This window comes from Eretmochelys imbricata, chromosome 3, assembly GCF_965152235.1.
Source record: "Eretmochelys imbricata isolate rEreImb1 chromosome 3, rEreImb1.hap1, whole genome shotgun sequence".
Lineage (NCBI taxonomy): Eukaryota > Metazoa > Chordata > Testudines > Cheloniidae > Eretmochelys > Eretmochelys imbricata.
In genome coordinates, this window is record NC_135574.1 from 139,870,481 (window position 1) to 139,889,702 (window position 19,222).

Below are 19,222 nucleotides of genomic sequence, written 5' to 3' on the forward strand. Positions count from 1 at the left end.
GTTTCCTTCAGGTGTTGTTTTAATACTCCATGCAACAGTTCTTTTTGATCTGTTTACAAGAATCTTTGGGAGCTGTAGAAAAGTTGAGCTACAAAAAACAAAGTGTGTGCATTTTCTCTTGTCTGTGTAAATAATATTGCAGGTCTGCTTTTTGCTGGTTTGTACTTTTAACCTGTCACTAGTCCAGGACTTAATATTTTGCTTCCTGCACCTCCAACTAGTGTACTTTTAAGGAAGTAATTCCATACATGGGTAAAAAGAAGGCAGCATTTTTATGGCGGTCTTTAAAAGAACAATTTGCAACTGCTTCTCTTTCTTTAATTATGTTTAAATAATAAAAAAATCTGTTCAAAATGCTAGGCACTCTAACATAATTTATAATACCACAAAATACTTGTTTAAAGAGGAACTCAGGTAGCTAACCAGTCAAATACAAAAATCTCCTTTCCTCCCCTCCATCGATCTGGGAAACATAGGCAGAGTATAAATAATACACTGTTGTCTTCCTGAGTTTGTGAATAGCTTTAAACAAGATATGTGGGCTGATCCATTCATCTCAATGGGTTGTTAGATCTGAAACTTAGAGGTGACAATTTTAAGTCTGTGGACCAGATTCTTGGGCGATATAAATCAGCGTTGTTCCATTGAAATCTTGTCCAACAAAATTGACTGTTGCACTGCTTTGCAGAAATATTTCAGCAGAAATATTTAGGCTAGGATTTTAAGAAACTAAAGGAAGCCTAAGTGCCCAAATCTCACTGAAAAAAATCAGTCAAATTTGAGCACCGAACTCTCTTAGGCACCTTTGAAAAGATCAGTGTTTGCTACTGTGATTATTCCACAATCCAAACTGCCTCCTTCCGAGGTGTCAAAAGAGCCAGTTGCCAAAACCTGTAGCTGCACCTAAGACTTCTTCTGTATATTAGCAATATAAAGCTCTTATGCATATCAAAAACTGAAAATGTGGAGATGATAACCTACATTTCTTTCTTTAAATAAAGAAGTGATGGAGATACAGAATCCAGAAATCTTTTAGCAGAATTTAGGTCCAATTTGCTGCAGAGTACAAATGGCTTTAGATATATATTAGTTATCTGTGATACTAATATGATTCAGTGCAGTTTTCCTTTAAATATAATGCAGAAAAATGTATTCTTAATGATTCATTATCAGTATTGTCCCATTTTGCCTTGCCCTATGTTTTTTCTGAAGCTTGTCATTGACCTTGTACCTTCCTTTTTTTTTTTTTTTTTTTTTTAAAAAACAAGGTCATACTTGTACTATTTAGCTTGGATAAATTCCTGACAAGAACCCTGCCATCATTATTGGCAGCTTCACTAACAACCCACTGCTTTTAAGGACAGGAGGTCATCCTACACATTATGCTTTAGTATGTGCTGAGCTGGCGCTACTCTGTCTTTAAAACTTAATACATATTAATGCAGATTTCTGTCTTACTTTACTTATGACGCTGCTTTTTTCAGTCCATTAATGTTTTATGTTTCTTGTCTCTGTATTTTTTTTTTTTTTTTGTTCATGCAGAGAAAGAGATGACTTAATGGGTGCACTTGTTTCAGTAAGAAGGAACCTGAGTGAGATGCAACAAAGGGAATCTAGTGCTTATGAACAAGTGAAACAAGCTGTGCAAATGACAGAAGAAGCCAATTTAGAAAAAATGAAGGTAAATTTAGTAAGATGATGGTATAGTTCTTCAGTATTCTTAACGGTCTTAAATGTTAATTAGATTTGTTTCCACATCAAGACAATAAGGCCCCTAGGCTGTAAAACACTATTTCATACCCAAATCATGTAGCTGTCTTGAAGTAAAGGCTCATTTAAAGCGTTTGATATGATGATGGTCTTCATAAGACAGTTTAAGAGAAATAGCATGATCCTGGAGAGGAAACATTCTTAATGATCTGACCACAGAACTTGACTTTTTGAGTTCTAATTCGACTGATATGCATTGTGGCCTCAGGCAAATAACTTAATCTCTCTGAGTATGTCTACACTGTAATAACATTTCTGCGACTGGCCTGGGTCAGCTGACTTGGGCTCATGGAGATCGGGCTGTGGGACTAAAAATTGCAGCATAGATGTTTGGTCTGGACCCCAGGTTCTGAGACCTTTGAGTCTGGGCATTAATTGTTTTAAAATGCACATAAGTGTGTGAAGATGTAAAATGATATATAAAAGTGATGTATGTGTTTGGGCACTGTAAAATTATTATGGTAAAATCAAATGTTTAATCTAGTGCTTAGGTTAAAACTAATTACTTTATATAGGTGTCAGCTTCAATTGATGTAGATTAAATTATCTTGATATGTAGTGCCATCTACTGTGTAATTAGAGAATTACTACTAAATCAGAATATTTTAATTAAGAAAGGACAAGATTAACATAATGCTCCCACTGGGCATCAGTTGCTGGTATTATTTATGGGACACTATAAAAGTGCATGTGTTCTTAAAAAAGAATATTACCATAAAGCTAGCTTCAGAGTTAATAGTGGGAAATGATGATGTGAGAGGGAAATACCACACATACCGAATCACTAGAGAAGTTGAAAGAAATAAAGCCCTCATTAACTGTTAGTAACCAGGAGCCAGACTTCCAAAGGTATCTACATGCCTGAAGATGGAGTTAGGCACCAAGGTGCTTTTGAAAATTCCACTAGGTGTGTATCTGCATCTTTAGGTGCCTAAATACCTTAGTATCAGATTTTCAAAGTTGTTAATATATGTGTAGCAGGAATCAGTGACAGTCACTCATCAGTATGTGTAATGCCCTACTAGAGATCTAAACTGTTTATCAGTTTTGTTCCCTGCTCACAGAATTAAAATTTTACATGGATTATTGGTTTCCTTATTTGTGCATCTACAATATCATCTGTGATACATTATTCCCAGAGTTGCAATTGCATGTCTGTGGTTCTCAAGCTATGGATCAGGCTTCCCAAGGGAGGCACGAGCTGTGTGTTTTAAGAGCTCTGGCTGTCAGCCCCAGGAGACTGATGCTCATGAAGAAGGGAAATGCACACCCGGAAGGTGGGGATAGAGGAGACAGCTGGAGCCCCGCCACGTGGTCTCTCCTTCCACCCTCTCCTTCACCGGGAGGCAGCTAGGGCTCCGGCTCTCCTTCCACCCCACCCCAATCCCTCACCTGGAAGCGGCAGGGTTCCAACTGTCAGCCCTGGGGTGGCGGCAGCAAGGCAGAAGTAAGGGTGGAAATGGGCCGCTAAGTCTGCTGTGAAAAGAGATATTAACAAATATCACTTTTCATGTTGCCACCCTTCTGTGCTCCTCCTGGCGTGGTGCTGCCTTCAGAGCTGGGCACCTTCTCCACTCTGCCTTCAGAGCTGGGTGGTGGCATATGTACTTGCGGGGGAAAGGGGATGAACGACTGCAGGCACAAAGAAGGGGGGCCTTATCAAATAGGTTTGAGAACCACTGATGTATGTTAATGACCGGCTTCTGTCAAAGAGCGCAGAACATTGTTTTTGCTCCAACCACATATCAGATGACAAAAGTTAATTTTTCCTTGGCTTTATTTTCTGTCTGAAAATTTGCTTTTTATTTTAGTATCAAAATACAGAATATGTTCTCTACCAGATCATATTCAATTTAACATAGGTCAGAAATGTGGACTGTTTTGGTTAGGGCTGTCGATTAATTGCAGTTAACTCATGCGATAAACTTAAAAATTAAGTGGGATAAAAAAATTAGTCAGTTTTAATCACACTATTAAACAATAAAATACAAATAGAAATTTATTACATATTTTAGATGTTTTTTCTACATTTTCGTATATATTCTGTGTTGTAGTTGAAATCAGTGTATATTTTTGATTATAAATATTTTCACTGTACAAATGATAAAAGAAATAGTGTTTTTCAATTCTACTCATACAAGTACAAGCAATTTCTTTGTTGCGAAAGTGCAACTTACAAATGTAGATTTCTTTTTGTTATATAACTGGACTTAGAAACAAAGCAACATAAAACTTCAGAGCCTACAAGGCCACTTGGTCATACTTCTTGTTCAGCCAATCACTAAGACAAACAAGTTCGTTTACATTTACAGGAGATAATGCTGCCCTCTTCTTATTTACGACGTCACCAGAAAGTGAGAACAGGCATTTGCATGGCACTTCTGTAGCTGGCATTGCAAGGTATTTGTGCCAGATATGCTAAACATTTGTATGCCCCTTCATGCTTCGGCCACCATTCCAGAGGACATGCTTCTATGATTATGACGCTCATTTAAAAAAAATAATGCATTCATTAAATTTGTGACTGAACTCGGGGAGAGAATTGTATGTCCCCTACTCTGTTTTACTTACATTCTGCCATATATTTCATGTTATAGCGGTCTCGGATGATGACCCAGCCCATCTTGTTCATTTTAAGAACACTTTCACTGCAGATCTGAGAAAACGCAAAGAAGATACCCATGTGAGATTTCTAAAGATAGCTACAGCACTCGACCCAAGTGATTTAAGAATCTGAAGTGCCTTCGAAAATCTGAGGGGGACGAGGTGTGGAGCATGTTTTCAGATGTCATAAAGAGCAACACTCTGATGCGGAAACTACAGAACCTGGAGAAAATCAACCTTCTGCTGGTGACATCTGACTCAGATAATGAAAATGATCATACATTGGTCTGCACTGCTTTGGATTGTTATCGAGCAGAACCCATCATCAGCATGGACACGTCCCATGGAATGGTGCTTGAAGCATCAAGGGATATGAGAACCTTTAGTGCATCTGGCATGTAAACATTTTGTGACGCCGGCTACAATAGTGCCATGAGAACACCTGTTCTCACTTTCAGGTGACATTGTAAACAAGAAGCAGGTAACGTTATCTCCTTCCAATATAAACAAACTTGTTTGTCTGAGCGATTGGCTTAACAAGAAGTAGGACTGAGTGGACTTGCAGGCTCTAAAATTTTACATTGTTTTATTTTTGAATGCAGGTTTTTTGTACATAATTCTACATTTGTAAGTTCAACTTTCATGATAGAGATTGCACTACAGTACTTAGGTGAATTGAAAAATACTATTTTGGTTTTTTACAATGCACATATATAAATATAAAGTGAGCGCTACACTTTGTATTCTATGCTGTATTTGAAAATGTAGAAAACATCCAAAAATGTTGAAATAAATGGTATTCTATTATTGTTTTAGTGCGATTAATCATGATTCATTTTTTTTAATCGCTTGACAGCCCTGATTTTGATATGAACCTTATAAGGCAAATCAGTAGAGATCTAGGTGAGAGAAGACTACAGTGGAACCTCAGAGTTTATGAACACCTTGGAAATGGAGATTGGTCGTAATTCTGAACAAAATGTTAGGGTTCTTTCAAAAGTTTACAATTGAACATTGACTTAGTAAAGTTCCAAAGCTGTATTATGCAGAAGAAAAATGCTGCTTTTAATCATCTTAGTTTTAATGAAACAGGCACAGAAACAGTTTCCTTACCTTGTCAAGTCTTTTTTTTTTAAACTTTCCTTTTATTTTTTTAGTAGTTTAACGCAATACTATATTGTATTTGCATTTTTTTTTTGTTATTGTTTCTGCAGCTGCCTGATTGCATACTTCCAGTTCCAAGTGAGGTGTGTGGTTGACAGATCAGTTTGTAATTCTGAGGTTCTACTGTAATGAAATCTGACCACACATTATGTGCATGATGGTCTAATGAAAAGAAAGTAACTAAATGCATGGTATGTTCCCTGTGCAGTCTTCACTGCTACTTGCATGGACTTCCACATGTGCATGGGAACTATCTGTGACAGCAGCATGGGTACTGCTACAGAGGTTGGCCCATACTCCCAACCCGATACCCACTGTCATATGTACACACTGCTAGCTTTCTGCCCCTTTCAAACATTTTCTTTCTCTTTTTTTTTCCACCCCCAGCTACGTGAATGCAAATTATTTTGGGTACTGTACCACCCAGTCCTGTTTCTTTCATAGGGCCAAGTCCTATTTTTTCTTTGGCAAGTCTCATTGAATCCAGTGGGAGTATTCATGTGGGCGACTTGCCTTTGTAGGCCAAAACTATTAAGATAACTGTCAGTGATGTCCGGTTTGTGAAAGGCACAGGTGTTAGGTTCTCAGTCTTTGGAAACATTTAGCATTTCTGTTGCTTATGGCCTCTTGCCCTGTTAGTTTTATTTATTCTTAACAGGGCAAAGAAAATCTTTCAATGTTAAAGCAAACCTGAGAGATGGATTTTAAACATAGAATTGAAGTGAGCTACTAATCAGGGAAGCAGGGGATTTGTCAAGTACAAATTTCTTCTTGCAACATATTTTAGTCCCTTTGTTTTTATTTTGCTTTTATGGCCCTGTCTCTCTCACTCAAATGGTGAAGAAGCTGTAGAGAAAGAAGTTACTGATGCTTGAGATTTAGAGCTGCCCAAGGCTCCGATTTCTATAGAAAGTGGTGGTGGTGATAGCATTAATTAATTTAATCTCAGATAACTGTTTTCTAAATGTGGGATAGATACTACCAGAGGTCTCGCATTAGATATAGTGGGAGTGTGGAAGACTCAGCCCGACTCCTCTTTAAAGATAATTAAATAGTGTAGTTTTTCCTCCCCCCTCCAGCACATGGGGAACATACTGGATAGAGGTTTTTTTTCCCTCTTACTCATAGACTCATTTGAAAATCTAACTTAAAAGGCAAAGGAAATAAAATCCATTTAGGGCTTCTAGATTCCTTGAAGTAGGATATAAAAAAGCTGAAGAAAGAATGTTAGTGAAACAAGACCTAGTTTAATCAAAGCCAAAATGCTTTTTCAGGGTGCCTTGAATATCTTAATTTAGCTGAAAGAGGACCAATCTATGAATAAATGAGACCAATTTAAAATAATCTTTTCCTACTCCATTGCTGGAGGGACTTAATCACAAAATGTAGATTTTTCTGATTGGGTTTTGTTTATACAGTACCTTCTCTGAAGCATCATGTCTGTGCTTGCTGTGCAAAATCCTGCTGTCCATCATCTCTGGGCAGCTCAGTTTGGATGAGAGAAACAGTTCCTTGCTGCCTGCTTACGACTTGCTCTTCAGTCAGTTAAGCCAGAATTTTAATCAGCATATACATCCTGAAGCTGGAATTACAATAAATGGCCTCCTTACTCCTTATCATTTGAGAAATCTGAATGTCAGCCTTTTCAGCCCTTTACTTTGCCAAATTGCTTCTGTGACTCTACTTGGCCTTTTGTACCCAATACTTCACTTTAGGAGAGTAGACCACTGTAATGGACTGTCCCGTCGTACAGTATGGAATGCAACTACAGATTATTGGTGTCTACAAGGAACTAAATATTGGCAGAAAGTTTTCCTTGACAATCTTGGGTGAAATGCACACAGAATTCTTAAGCACTGGTTATATCAGGAACAGACTTTTGAGAGAGGGACAGACAGTCTAGAAAACACAAATTACTCTGGAAAATCCCATCAACTTTATTATGGGTTCTAAACACAATTGAGATTATTTTCTTGTTGGACAACCAAGTTGTCCTTGGACACATAGTCTTTTAAAGATCGTGCGTGTAATCTCATTTTGTCAATCCTGTTGTTGTTGTTTTTTTTTTTTTTTTGGTATGCCAATACACATATAGAGGCATCTGTGCACAGCTATGAAACTTTGTTCTAATAGCCAATTAGTTCTTCTGAAAGCATTAGACTAGAATGTCAGGCTTGTTCTACTTAATGCCTCACTTTAGAGGAATGTTTATTTCTTGTCCGAAGTCTAAATAATGGAATGCATTCTAAATTTCATAATATATTATTTCCAAAGGCTCTAGTCCAGTGTGAACAGCTGAAAAGTGAAATGGAAAGACAGAAGGATCGCCTTGAAAGGGAGCTAATTGCCCAGCTAGATAAGAGGACTGGTGAAAAAGAAGCCCTGCGAGGAGAAATGAAGAAAGAAAGAGAGGACTTGGCATCAACGGTAACACTAGTAATTTTTTTTTCATCCATATGTGGCTAAGGAACATGCAGTGGTTTTATTGCAATAAGTTAGATACAGTAAAACTACTGTATGGATTTGTGAACCCAGTAAACAGAAACTTATTTCTGACTCGGCATATATTCATACGCATCTTTGCATCAAGACCTTAAAAAGCAATACAGCACATTACAGGTTATTTTAATCTCTATGGAATAATAACTTTCCCCTCTCCCCCCAAAAAATAATCAGTTTAAAAATATCGAACCAAATGAAATGTAACTGAATTATTAGAAGTACAGTTTGCATATGTTGTGAAAACAGTACAACTGCCAGATTCTCGGACCGACACTGTTGAGTCTTCACAGCAATAATCCTGCAAACCCAACCTAAAATCTGAAAACCAAGTTGCCCCTAACACCATTAGGACTAAAACTTTGGTGATGGGAATTTAGCTGTTGATGGTACACAAGAAGTTTGCCTGAATTGGGACTGAGTGAAAACAGAGTAAGCACTCCAGGATTTAAAGTCTTTAAACCGTGATTTGAGGACTTCAATAAGCTCAGACATAGGTGAGAGATTTATTGCAGGAGTGGGTGGGTGAGAGATTCTGTGGCCTGCATTGTGCAGGAGGTCAGACTAGCTGATCATAATGGTCCCTTTTGATCTTAATATCTATGTATCTATGATTGTTTAAGACAGGGGTTTTTTCTTTTGCAAGTAGTACATATTAGATTTCACTGTGTAATTATGGCTGTACTTTAGAACCACAGAGTATACACTCAGGACTGTCAAGAGAAATTTGGGGTCCCAGTATATCATGTCACTTGGGACCCCCCCTCCTTCCATTTTACCCCAGTTACAGATATTTTGGGAGCTTCTCTGAGCTCAGGGCCCTGGTACAATTGTTCCCCGTTTCCTTCCCTCATCAGCACTGTATGCATTCCAGCATAAAAATTGCCGTATAAACAAGAACTTCGTAATTTTCACTGTTACTGAAACTTAACTTCTCGTGGCACTGTGTGTTGTCTTATTTAACTGATTCCTGCTCCGAGGACTTGCAGTCGTCTTAATATCTTGTTTTAGGCAAGCGTGGCACTTCACAAATATATTATAATAATACTGTGATTTTATAGTTGGTAATTAGCATTAGCGTTAGTTGCTGGGTGTCTTTAGTGTTGAGTCTGGTAGAAAAATTATTATACATTTGTACTAGTGATAACTGAAATTAAGTACCAGGAAAATACCTTATTTGTACTATGCATTAAATTGATCTTCTCTTGAATTTGTTGTATTACTTCCCTAACAAGTGATTTGTTAGAGGAACAATCTGGCATGAGTCCATAAATCAGGTGGATATATAATGGCTGAAGTGTAGTTGTGAATACATAACCTTCTAGGTTCAGCTTTTGACTTCCTATAACGTTAACCTAGAACTGTCAGGCCCTATTATTTCCACTTACATTAGGCAGCTTCAGGGCTAAACAGCTCAAGGGCAAACAGCTTTGTTTTATTGTTACGGTGTTTTTTATCATTCAGCAAAATATTAATTCAACTATATTGTTTGAAAAAATGAAATTGTAATTTTTGAACATACTGAGTTGGCTTTTGTTTACTGCTACACTACATCTGCTTTGAGCTACAGGGGTGAGATTTTTGCCTCAGTTTAGAAATAAAATTTGAGTATATCTATAGTGACAGGGTAAGTTTCTGTAACTGTTTCTCTCTTGGGCATAAGATGGTTCCCCTTGCTACCAGTTGGTCAAAATCAGAGTCTAAGTGATAGGTAAGTAGATGTTATCTAGGCTGCAGGAATAGAGAACCTGTTGCTGCTGCTTTGAGTAGATGCAGCTGTGTATTCCACTTAGGTGTGTGCATGCCCTGCGCATTAGAGCTGGTGAATTTTGCCTAGAAGTATCATACAGGGGTGGCATTGTGCCTCGTGGCCATAGACCCTCCCCTTACTACATGAGGCAGTGCCATCCTGAGCCCCCTCAGTTCCTTGTGACTGCCCATGGCTGGAGTTGGAGAACTGGGTAATCTTAACCTCACAAACTCTCACTAGTTTAGTGTTGTTGTTTTTTCTTGTTGTGTGTAGTTAGTTAGTACACTTAGTATTAGTTAGATTAATGTTAGTTGTATTAACCTCACAGGGGTTTAAATATTGTCTGTCTTGTGAGGGGAACAATCCCCAACAACAATCCCCAACAACAATTCCCGCATGCAATGCTTGTTGTGCTTGAGTGAGGCCCATGTCGAGGAACAGTGTTCAATCTGTAGATTGTTTGTGAAATGGACTCAGGTGGCTAGGGACCATTGCCTAAAGCAGCACCTGCTTGAATAGGCCATGAGGCCTCCTATAGCACCGAGGCCCTCCATTGGATTGCAGGTTCCCCTCAGGTTCCTAGAGTGCTGCTGCTTTGCACTCCGGAGTGTGCACCTCTCCAAAGAGATGGAAGAACATCCCCGGTCTAGTGTGCTGAGAAAAAGGTCACACAAGACCAATCAAGACCTTTCTAGGTCTTGTTTACTCTTCCCCCTACCCCAGGAAGACCTTGGACTGGCACAGGGTTCATGGGGGTGCCTTTAACCATTACCCAGTACTGAGTAGGGAGGTTAGAGACCCTGTGCCGTCGACTCTGGTTCTGGCCCCACGGTGTTCGTTGAGTCTGGTACTGATGAGGGTGATGCCAGCATTGACTTATTTCTATCAGTGGCATGCCAGGTGGCTACAGACCATCTCTGCCGTTCCATCCCTATATCTCCTTTGGTCCAGGACTTTGCCAGGGCTGCATCATTTACAGCCCCATTGGGTGAATGGGCCGCTGAAGCCTTAGGTCCATTGGCACTACACTCTGATGTTTCCCTTCCATGGTTTGCAGAGCAAGACTTGTACTGGGCTCAGTGCAAGGGACCTTGCCCCAGGGAAACTCCTTGGCACTGTTGCAGTCAGCACCACCAATAGACTCATGGACTTCAAGGCCAGAAGGGACCATCTTGATCATCTAATCTGACCTGCATATTTCAGGCGACAGAACCTCACCTAGCCACTCCTGTAATAGACCCATAACCTGTGGCTGAGTTACTGAAGTCCTCAAATCGTGATTTAAAGACTTTTTGAGTTAGAGAATTCATCATTTATACTAATTTAAACCTGCAAGTGACCAGTGCCCCATGCTGCAGAGGTAGGCGAAAAACCTTCAAGGTCTTTGCCAATGTGACTCGGGGGAAAATGTCTTTCTGACTCCAAATACTGCAGTCAGTTAGACCCTGAGCATGTGGGCAAGACCCACCAGCCAGACATCCAGGAAAGAATGTCACTGTCGCAGCTCAAATTCAGCACCATCTGCTGCTTCAGCAACCCTGATGACTTTGGGGTTGACGCTGCTTCCAGCACCAGTGTATTTGGTGCCAACAGTACCACTTTTACCATCGGTGCTGGTCCCTGGCTCATTCTGGGTGATAGATGAGTCAGACTGGTTACTTGCTCCTCAGGAGTGGCTCTACCTTTATCCCCAGAATCCCAAAGCTCCTCAGTATTGAGGTTGGGATCTTCCTTCCCCTGCTCTCTATCACACGACTCACATCGGGGAGTATTTATGGAGATTGGCATTCATCTCACAGTCACGAGTGGGGCCCCGGCCACCAATGCCCTATCCTTATCAGTGACCTCCATAGAATCTGTGAGACACTTCTCAATCACAGAGGTTGCACTTCTCAGCTCACTCTAAGGTGAGGTCACCGGGCAGATCAGTGGTGGGAACTGTTGACCCACTGCAGGTTCAAGTACCAGTGAGCCTTCCCTGTGCGGAATCCATGGAGCTGCCCCTTTCAGCTCCACCAGTCCAGTTAACCACCTACTCTTCATTCCTGGATGATGCAGCAGTGTGTGGCTCTTTCTGTGCTCCAATAACAAAGGATTTTAAGGCCCATCAGGACCTTTTGCAGAATGTGGCTGCTTCCTGGACATTCAATTGGAGGGGAGGGATAGCTCAGTGGTTTGAGCATTGGCCTGCTAAACTCAGGGTTGTGCGTTCAATCCTTGAGGGGGCCATTTAGGGATCTAAGGCAAAACTTGGGGATTGGCCCTGCTTTGAGCAGGGGGTTGGACTAGATGATCTCCTGAGGTCCCTTCCAAACCTGATATCCTATGATTCTAAGTGGAGTTTCTTCAGGAGAACATCCATAAGTTAATGCATATCCTAAAGCTGTCTGCTCCTGGGAGAGTAGTCCTCCCTATCAACAATGCACCCTAGACCACACTGGCTTCAGTACCACCACCTGCAAAGCATATGGAGAAATGCTATTTTGTCCCAGTGTAGGACGGCTTTTACTCCCATCTGCCCCCAAATTCCCTAGTCGTAACCGCAGTGAACAATAGAGATGTCAGGGCAGGTTTAAGATCACTCCTAAGGATAAGGTCTCCAAAAGGACAGATTTACTAGGTAGCTCTCCTGTGTTCTTTTCCTCTGATCCCAATCGTTCCACAGCTCATCCTCAAACTGAAAGTGGATTGGGCCAGCCTCATCCTCGCTGCCCCAGCATGGCTGAGGGTAGTGCTGGTTTTCTGACATTCTCATGCTGTCAATTCAGCTTCCCATATCCCTTCCTCTCCATCCCAACCTGTTTACACAGATTCACGGTCACAGTCTGCATTGTGCATTCACTTCCCTACATCTCACAGCATTGCTGCTCCGTGATTGAGCAAGGAGGAAGAGCAATGTTCAGCAGCTGTTCAACAGGCCCTACAAAACCCTTTATCAGAATGTCCTATTCGGCAACGTGGAAGCATTTTTCAGTGTGGTCTTTGGCCCATGGAGTTCAGCCAGTATACTAGACATCTTGAAGTATTTACTGCATCTTCAGTCGTTGGGCCTTAGGCGTAGCTCATTTGAGGATGCATCTAGTGGTGATCTTAGCCTTTCATCCATTTATGGAAAATCGGTGTTTTCCGCTGCCATGGTGGTGAAATTCTTGAAAGGAATCCTTAGTTTCCATCCACTGGAGTGGGAACCGGTTCCCTTGTGGGACCTTAACACTGTTAAAGCAGCTATCTAGGGATCTCCATTCGAGCCTCTGGCATCTTGCCCCTTTCCTCTCCCTTATGTCAAAAATTTGCATTCCTCATGGCGATAACATCTGCAAGGAGTGTGTGAGGGTTGCAGGCTTTGCTGGCAGAGCCTTCTTACAGTTCTCCAAAGACTGTGACATTGTGGCCGCAACTGAAATTTGTGTGTAAAGGGATCTCTGTTTCATTTAAACCAGGTGGTATGCTTGCCTGTAAGTTTTTTTGTTTTGTTTGTTTTGTTTTTTCCCTAAGCCACATTAATCTCCAGAGGAGGAGCTTTTTCACATATTGAACATCAGACAGTGTCTGGCCTTTTATCTGGACAGGACTAAACCCCATATGAAGGGATGGGCAGTCTCCTTTCAGATGATCTGTAAGTGGGTAACTTCCTACATCAAAGCTGCATACAAAACCACTTTGGCCACAGCCCCTCTTTGGGTGCAAGCTCATTCTATTCGAGTGCAAGCTAAATCAGTAGTGTTCTTAAGTGACATCTGTATAATGGATATTTGCAGGGCTGCCACTTGGTTGTCGATACAAGTTTACAAACCATTGCTCCATTACCGCGGTATCCAGAGCAGATGCAGACTTTGGGAAGGTGGTCTTACATTCCTTGTTTAAATAGGCTGTGAGCCCCATCCTCTGGGAAAACTGCTTGAGTCACCTAACTGGAAACTATGGCTACATCTGCTTAAAGAAGAAAAATGGTTACTTACTGTAGCTATGGTTCTTAGAGATGTGATGCAGACATATAGTCCATGACCCATCCTCTGTCTCCTCTGCATCAGAGTCTAGTCTCTGGGCATTTGGTGTGAAGGAACTGAGGGGGGTTGGGAAAGCAGCACCTCATATAGTCAAGGGAGAGGCTATTGGCATGAGCGCTGCTCCTCTACAGGTACTGGTAGGAAAAATGCTGTGGCTCTGGTGTGCCGGGTGCGCACTCGTCTAAGTGGAATACACATCTGCATCATTTCTCGAAGAAGGGTTTCTTCCAACATCATTACGCATATTGAGAAGTCCTGTAGAGTAGTTTGGCTGACTGAAAATATTTCAAATGCATACTCAAATCACTTTAAAATAAACTTTGCTGTTCTAATCATTCTGCAGCCCTTATTAAAGTAAAGCCTGCATTTCTTGCTTACTCAAAATTCCTATTGCCTTAAAATCAAGTTTTGATGTGAAGGAATGCAGCATTGGGTCCACAGTACGTACTTGGGCAAAATTCCCATTGCTTTCAAGGACTAAAGATTTCAGAACTTGGCCCTGTATAAGGTTTCTGGTTAATTCACTATAGTGTTTCTCTTTCTGCAGGTGATGGTTTTGTCTCAGAATGTGGCGACACTGGAGGCTCGTTTAGAGAAAATTACGAGAGAGAAGAACTCAATAGCTAACCAGCTAGAGGAAGCCCAAAACCAACTTACCTCTCAGGAGATGGAAGTTAATAAGGTAGAGACAATCTCAAATGAGTATTTGCTTGTTATCGTGGTTTGAAAGATCACATGGTGAGAAATGCTTCATACTGTGTATTTTCTGTAAAATATATTTGAAAAGAAGGTATTGATAAATTTGGCTTTCTGAAAACAAAACACTTGTATTATGAAAATCTGGTGCATGATGTTGTGAACCAGTATTCTTTCCTCTTTAACATAGTTTAAGCGGTTAAATAGTCTAAAATACATAAATTTTAATGTTATATATTTAATTGTGGGGTTCTCAAAAATTTTCTGATAGCATTTACAACCTTACATCACATCTGAGCTTTTATTTTTTTTCTGGTCCATGCAAAATCACTTTAAAAACTATGCAATCAACATTTAATTAATAATTCTGTTGATACAGGGGATAGAACAGGATTCAACTCACTCTTCCATAGCTGTTTTGGCTCTGCAGAGCTAAAATGAGTAAAGAGTAGCATGAATTTATTTTGTGGTTAAAATTCAAAACACTATTTTTTTTCTGTAGACTTTCTGTTCTTCGTAATACTAGTGCTAGTTTTATGCATTTAAGAAGGCCTCTTTCTGCTGTTTAGGTTGAATTGGTTTTTTATATAAATACTATACTGGTTTAACTGAAATCCCCTGTTTTGGTGGTCCTAGCCACCTACATACCATCTCAGGCTCAAATGTGGGATGCATTGTATGTCCCAGAATGAGACAGGGAAAAAAGAATTCAAGCAGAAAAAATAAAATACTATAGGATCGATTTTACTTTAGTGTAAATAATTCTTACAGCTTCAGCATCATTCTTTATTTTGATGTAAAAAGTTTTCAGCAATAAAGGTGAGGGGACACCAAATTTGTGTAGACTATAGATGATTTTAGTACTAAAATGAGAGATGTCTGTTGAAATAGACATTTGAGATATGTGCCTGCCCTCTAAACCCAAGGCCAGAGGGCTTCTCAGCAGCTAGATTCAGTTTCTTAGAGCAATTTGCTCTGTTGGCCACTAAGGGGCACTGTAGCATGAGCTTCTGGTCAGCTTTTCCTCACCTCTGATTCCTCAGCTGTCAGCTGCATATTGAGAGTTGGGATGAGATGCAGTTAGTTTTTTTTCCTCCTCAGCTGTGAAATGGAGAAAGAAGCCTGTCTTATGGTCTCCCTTCTGATGAAAAAGAGGAGGCAGAAAGGCAGAGTTGGCAACTCTTAGCATTGTATTAAATTTCAGATTTTTTTTTTTTTAATTTCTCATCTCCCATTCTCTGGCATTTAAATTCTTGAGCCCCCCCTCTCCCCCCCCCCCAAAAAAAAGAGAAAAAAAACCCATTTCCCATTACTGTCAATGGGACTGAATTCTCAGGCTGTATTTGGTGAAGATTGCCACCATTTCACTACATTCTTTGAATGAGGAGGTGAGGCTGCTTTTTGTAAAGAGGACCATCCTGTCTCATTGTTTGCAGGAGGACTGAAGCCAGTTGGCCCTCAGAAGTTAGATTTTCCTGTATTCTATTGTGGGTTTTTTTTTTTTTTTTTCTTAAAAAGACAGAACACTGGGAAGAGACAGGAATAGGATGGATAGGGGAATTTGGGTGGCAGAAGGAGACTGTGAAAGAGGAGAGACTGTGGGGGAATGAAGGGAAAATATAGAGAGCAATTAAGAAGAGGCTGTACATGGGGGAGGGAGTATAGAGAAAAATGTGAGTGAGTGTTACACTGTGCCTCCGTTTCTGCCCGGTGAACTGCACTGTGACTGGTCAGTTCGTATGGTTTCACACTCACAAACACACGCCAGGTTATCTTTTACCAAGGTGTGTATTTATTCTTTTCTTACATAGTAACACCGTGTACTGCAAGCTTACAGCCAGGGGAGGCTTCCTGCAGACCTCACTCCTCAACCCAGGCTTACCCTGTAAGCTTCCCGCTGAGCCTCCTTTTGAGGTTCTTGCTTCCTGTTCCTGGTCCTTCCACTTATTCTCTCCAATTACCTCATTAGCCCAGTGATTACCACTCAGGTACTCACAATCACCTAACAAAAAGTATATAGTTGACTCCAGCTGAAGCTGCAGTAATGTCAGCGATCAGAGTTCTGCTGATATTGCCCTTTCACAGTGTGTTACAGAGGGAATGAGGAGGAGAAAGGTAGATTGAGAGGGAAAGAATGGCAGCTCTCACCCCTGAAGTGTTAGGAGAGGGTAAGTAGAATCCCCTGGAAGGAGCCAGGGGGATAACATTTTTGAGTGTGCATTTAAGGTTGAATTGTTAACCTGAAACGGTCACCCACAAATTGGGGGTTATTGTCTTAAATGGGGAAGGAGAGGCAGAGATCCTGTGCAAAACCTCTGCTTTTTGACATCAAACAGGGCCCACTAAACCCCTGGATTGTGAATGTGGAAGAAGACAGACCCGCTCCCAAAACATAGAGAGGGGAAGAGCAAACACTTCCACTGGCCCTGGCCCTGTAAGTTTGGGATAGATTGAGGTGGGAGACAACACAGAGAACATCATCAAATGTTTTGGTCTGGAAGAGGTCAGGACCCAGAATGGAATATAAGTTACCTTTCTGAAAACGAATTCTCGCTGTCTCTCCACCCAAAATAAGTCCTTTGGGTGCTTTTTTGGCTTTTTCAGTGTCCATGTACATACACATTTGAATAAGTTGTTGCTGTTAAGGAATTTATGTTCAATCTATTAATGAGAATATAGTGTTTCAATAGAACTCTGAAAATAATTACAGTGCAATCTCAAGATTTTCATTCCTACCTGGAGAAAAAAAATGGCAAAACAGGAAATCATGCGCCTGAACACATCCCTTAATTTTAGCATTTGAAAGTGTGATCCTAGAATATCTTTGGATTTTAAAAAGAGAATGGAAGAAAATTTAATAAATAGCAACTGTAGTTTAAATGTATTTAGTAGCACATATATTGACAGCGTAAGTATTTTACAAAATCTTGATCCAAATATAATTGAATCTAGCCGGCACTGCATATTTCAAAGTTAATGACAATACAAGGATTCCAGATCCACCTTTTTATATAAAAAACATTTACCATATGTAGTCTTAAAATATCTGTAAATAAAAATGTGCTAGATTCAAACGATCTCTAGGGGGCACCAAAAGATCTAACTACCAAACATTACACTGTGGGTCCCACAAGCTACAGATCATGTTGTCTGTGTAATCTAACAGGTGTGTGGAGAAATGCGTTTTCAGTTGAATCAAACCAAAATCAAGAAGGATGAGGCAGAAAAGAAGCACAGAGAGTACAGAACAAAAACTGTAAGGGAGCTTGAAATTAAGGACCAGGTAAGAGATGATACTGCCATAACTTTGCAGTAGGGTTATTTCTGAAGTTGGAATGATTCATTTTTCTGATACTGGTCATTTATTACTGTTATGTGGATTCTAAACTAATGGCAAACAGCCAGCTATTACTATTAAAGAAATGCCTCTTGCCTGCCTTATCCTTGTTTTCAACCCTAAAAAGTTGCAGTATTACATAATACTCATCATAGTCTACATATACAGTGTATGGACACATATGATAGATTTTATACATATTGAGCCTATGTACTATATACATATGGTTATACATCTCACTCATAAACATATAAAATGCATACAAAGCAAGACAAAACATAAACAAGGATAAAGTTTGAAGTATATAAGGCAAAGTGTATCATTTCATTACCAATTTCTTTAAAGATTCAAGTTCAATTGATTTTTGTGATTCATTGAAAAGTTTCAAAGTAAGAAACAGATTTATGCAAATATGCCACTAGGAATTAATTGTTGGTAATTTAAAGATGAGTTTGTACTACTTAAAAAAACAGTGTATGCCTTGCAGGTAGACTGAGAAGACATCCCTTATTAGCAAATATTAATATTAGGGTGTACTGCAGCTTACTTCACTAATAGTTCAAACAGATATTATGTTGCATTTTTTTTTAAATCCCCCTCTTTTCAATGTGACTCACCATTTACATTTCCAGTGTTCAAACTTCCTATTCTTGTTTCATGAAATATGACGTATACATGACTAGAGACTGGCAGTATGTTCTGAGTACACAGAAAAGTGTTTACGTACGTTGTATTTCAGAGTGTTTAAATTTTAAATACTATGTACAGCTGTTTATCCAACATTTTTAAAACTTTTCTTTCCCTTTTCATCGTGTGAACAAATCAGTTCATCTGCAAGGAATATATGCAGGAAAAACATAGTGTTATGAATTGAAAAGATATTTTATTTACTAGCACTACAAAATCTTGATGGGTAGCCATAGAAAATTTGTAGCCATTAACTTTTTTTTAAAAGATGTATCTTAACTCAAAATTGAAACAATACTAAATCAAATTATAATCAAAAGACACATTATGCATTGTTTTAAGTTATATATTTACTAGTTAAAATAATTCTTTTAAAAAACTTATTTATGATGTCAGATTGTACAGTACAGCAATAAAAGGGCCTTGTAAGTTTTTTTTCACCAGATCCTTATGGTCTAAGAACACTTGAAAAACACAAATACAGGCTCATCTTCTGTCTTGACAGATATCTCAAATAAGAGAGTTGGCATAGTGTTGGCATTCTAATGAACTAGGAAGTGTGCAATAAAGTAGTCAAAGAAGAATCTTGCATCGAAAGTCTCGTTCTGCAGCCTTCCCCAAGGTTAACTTTTTTGACAAACTAGACAATGTAACAAAATATTTAAGTTTACATTTAGGATTACTTGTGCTTTACCATTATGGGAATAA

At 39.6% G+C, this 19,222-nt stretch overlaps 1 protein-coding gene across 7 annotated transcripts in view; it reads left to right on the top strand.

The window, feature by feature from the left end:
* Positions 1-19,222, top strand: part of SDCCAG8 (SHH signaling and ciliogenesis regulator SDCCAG8) — a 154,924-nt gene that overhangs the window by 30,439 nt on the left and 105,263 nt on the right. For all 7 annotated transcript variants that reach the window (XM_077813473.1, XM_077813474.1, XM_077813469.1 and 4 more), the window contains 4 exons: positions 1,543-1,681; positions 7,813-7,965; positions 14,342-14,476; positions 17,657-17,773. In XM_077813473.1, coding sequence (XP_077669599.1) covers positions 1,543-1,681; positions 7,813-7,965; positions 14,342-14,476; positions 17,657-17,773 — 544 coding nt within the window. The remainder of the gene's footprint in view (positions 1-1,542; positions 1,682-7,812; positions 7,966-14,341; positions 14,477-17,656; positions 17,774-19,222) is intronic.